The 3,423-nt window shown below is 40.0% G+C and overlaps 1 protein-coding gene across 1 annotated transcript; it reads left to right on the top strand.

Moving 5' to 3' along the window:
* Positions 1-1,165: 1,165 nt before the first annotated feature.
* Positions 1,166-2,794, top strand: LOC122653955 (cytochrome P450 94B3). The gene has a single exon (XM_043847920.1). It carries the CDS (start codon positions 1,166-1,168, stop codon positions 2,681-2,683), a length of 1,518 nt encoding a protein of 505 aa, XP_043703855.1. The 3' UTR covers positions 2,684-2,794.
* The last annotated feature ends 629 nt before the right edge of the window (positions 2,795-3,423 follow it).

Genomic DNA, 3,423 nt, shown 5'->3' with positions numbered 1-3,423 from the left:
TGTTTCTACTTATTTATTAATACAAAACAAGAGGTACTGTAGACTAGTTATGTGATTTTGAGAAAAAAAATGAAACATATCTCATGTGATTGAAATTAGTGTCTTATAAGTATAATATTATTAAATATATATAGCATGTGCTACGAATATATATATATATATATATATATTTAAAATTTTAGACTGTTTGGAATCGTTTAGAAACTGGAACCAACCCACCCATGAGTTAATGATCTTGGATCTCAAGTTTAGAACCGATTAACTGATTGGTCTGCAACTGGTCTTGACCCCTTAAGACTGTAATCATTAAGAAACCGAATCAATAGCCCAAAATCGAACCAATTGACACCTCCAATAGGGATTTCATAATTTTTTTCCAACCTAGAAATAAACCCTCTCCCTTCCTTGTATTATCGTAAAAACTTTTGTTTGTAGTGATTTCATTGATTTTGTCCAATTACATAAAATGTCCCAAAAAAACATGGGTAGTTAAAACAGAATAATATATTATTTTATTTATCAACTAAACTAGTGTGAACAATTTCTTTATTAGTTCCTTTGAATTTTAGACATAAGAAATTAGAGTAACGGGTCTAATTGTATTAAATAGAACCTTTCCCTGTCAACAACTCTATTTATAAAGGTCATTGTCCAAGAGAGGACGAATCTTAACCATAGAAATAGAATAATAATCTATGGACAAGGACAAAAGTCTATTCTTCATATCACAAACTCTTCCTTCCATGCCCAAATCATATTTTTCCTTTTCCTTTACATGTTTACATCAACTCTCTCTCTCTCTCTCTCTCTCTCTCCTCCCACCATTTACGATAGAAAAAGCGAACCTAAAGCACAACCCCAACCCACCACAGAGGCAGAGGCCACACACAGAGAGAGACACATAGAAATACCGACCAGTGGGTTGTCGTTATTGAGATCTACAAAATAACGGCTTTGCAATTTCGAATTTTGTCTATTAGGAGAAGATCGTTGAAAAGCTTCCTTAATTTCTAGCTAGCCACCACCGGGAAGAAGTGGTCGGTGTCCAACATCACTCCATGGAATGCCAAATCTATTTTTACTTCTCTGCAACTATAAAACCCAGTTACCATTCGTAGATCCTCTCATTCCCATCTCATCTTCTTCTTCTTCTCTCTAGCCTGAGATGGATATCTCCTCAACATTTTCTTCTTCCCTTACTCTATTTCTGTTACTATCAGCTTTATTCATTTTATTTTCTTGGTTGTTCTGTTACTATCACTCTTTAATTAAATGTTTGATTTCCTTCTACAAGAACCGAACCCGTCTCTTAGACTGGTTCACTAATCTCCTCATAGAGTCTCCCACCCATACAATCGTTGTACACCGATTTGGCGCTCCACGGACCATTATAACTGCAAACCCAGGAAACGTAGAGTACATCCTTAAAACCCATTTCGCCAATTTCCCCAAAGGCAAACCCTTCACTGAAATCCTAGGAGATTTTCTCGGTCGCGGCATATTCAATGTGGATGGTGAGCTATGGCATACCCAACGCAAGCTAGCCAGCTATGAATTCACAGCCAAGTCCTTAAGGGAATTTCTTGTAAGTACTTTGGAGGAAGAAATGGAGAAGAGATTGTTTCCCATTCTCGAATCGGCAATGGATACTGGTAGAGTCATCGACTTGCAGGAGTTGTTAGGGAGGTTTACTTTCGATACTGTGTGCAAGCTTTCTTTAGGGCATGATCCTTGCTTCTTAGACAGGGAAGAGGCGGCGCCGCCTCTTCTGGCGGAGGCTTTCGATGTTGCGTCGGAGATAAGTGCACGGCGAGGGGCGGCACCGGTGTTCGTCGTGTGGAAGATGAAGCGAGCATTATGCATTGGCTCTGAACGGAAACTCAAAAAAGCGATCCGACAGATACACGTGTCGGTTCAAGAGATGATCAACGAGAAGAAGATGAGATCGGACGGAGTAGATCTCTTGTCACGGTTGATACAAAGTGGTCTGGATGATGAGGTGATCAGAGACATGGCTATCAGCTTCATCATGGCGGGAAAGGACACCACGTCGGCAGCTATGACGTGGTTATTCTGGCTGCTTTCCCGCCATCCTGACGTGGAAGAAGAATTAGTCAATGAAATTGAAGAGGTGGTGGTCAAAGGCAATGGTGGGTCGTTTGGGTATGAGGAGTTGAAGGAGATGAGATTTCTTCAGGCGTCACTGTGCGAGTCCATGAGGCTCTATCCACCTGTCGCATGGGATTCTAAACATGCCGTTGCTGATGATAAATTGCCAGATGGGACGAACGTCCGCAAGGGAGATCGGGTAACCTACTTCCCCTACGGCATGGGAAGGATGGAAGCTTTGTGGGGGAAGGACCGGTTGGAGTTTAGACCAGACCGGTGGCTTGATACTGAAGGTAGTGGTTTGAAGAAGGTGTCTCCCTTCAAGTTTCCTGTGTTCCAAGCCGGACCAAGGGTTTGCCTAGGGAAGGAGATGGCCTTCATCCAAATGAAATACGTAATGGCTTCCATATTGAGCCGGTTTCGATTAAGACCGGTCCGGTCAGACCAGCCCAAGTTTGTTCCTCTTCTGACGGCCCATATGGCCGGTGGGTTCAAAGTTCAGATTTGTAGCAGGGATTCTTCATCACTACCTTCCTCCTTTCCTCTCCAGCATCAGATGACTCAGGAATTCTAAATCTAATCTTGTGGATATTTGATTATTTTATATGTTTTAATGATCAAAATATTGTTATATAGATTATCATATCAATTAGCTAGGGTGCATCTTGTTGTCACAAAATGGTAAAGTAAGATTTCTTTTCTTTTTTTTGAATAAGAAAAAATATTACTAAGAAAGAAAAGAAAATATCTTGCTCGACAAGTTTTTCAGTTCTTGCCCTAAGGGCTAATTTGTGGGCAATAGATATCTAGAAGAAGTGTAAAAATTTTGATGGCCAATTCCTTCTACGTCACTCCAATCAATCAATCAAATTTTGACAATTAGTCCAAATATCTTCGAGTTGAATTCTCTTTGTTCTTTCCATATTTGACTAATATTAAAGAAAACACCAACAAATATCTTGTTATAAGTAATAACCGATGCCCACCATGCTTCATTGTGTACCTTTAACATAACTTCCATCACATATATTGATATAAGAATCACTTTTAAACAACTTATAATCAAGGAAAGTTTGGGGAAATCGAACCGCATGGATCATGAGATGATGGAAACAGATTGAGGTCTGAAATCCACCTTTTATTGTTTTGCATAATCATAACGGAGTTAGGCTGAGATTTGGACTTTAAACAAGAGCTTCTTGCTTTCCGTAAAAAGTAGCATGTAATGGGAAAACACTGACAAGAAGAACATTGCATCTTTCCTTGTCAGTGAAGGCGAGTTCACCATGCTTTCAGGGAGTGCCCAGGGGGGCA

This window comes from Telopea speciosissima, chromosome 3 (genome assembly GCF_018873765.1).
Source record: "Telopea speciosissima isolate NSW1024214 ecotype Mountain lineage chromosome 3, Tspe_v1, whole genome shotgun sequence".
NCBI classification, from domain to species: Eukaryota; Viridiplantae; Streptophyta; class Magnoliopsida; order Proteales; family Proteaceae; genus Telopea; species Telopea speciosissima.
The sequence above is the reverse complement of the archived record's forward strand: the minus strand, read 5'-3'. Positions and strand labels throughout refer to the sequence as shown.

Coding starts and splice junctions, on each gene's coding strand:
- LOC122653955 (XM_043847920.1), top strand. CDS start 1,166: ATGGATATCTCCTCAACATTTTCTTCTTCCCTTACTCTATTTCTGTTA.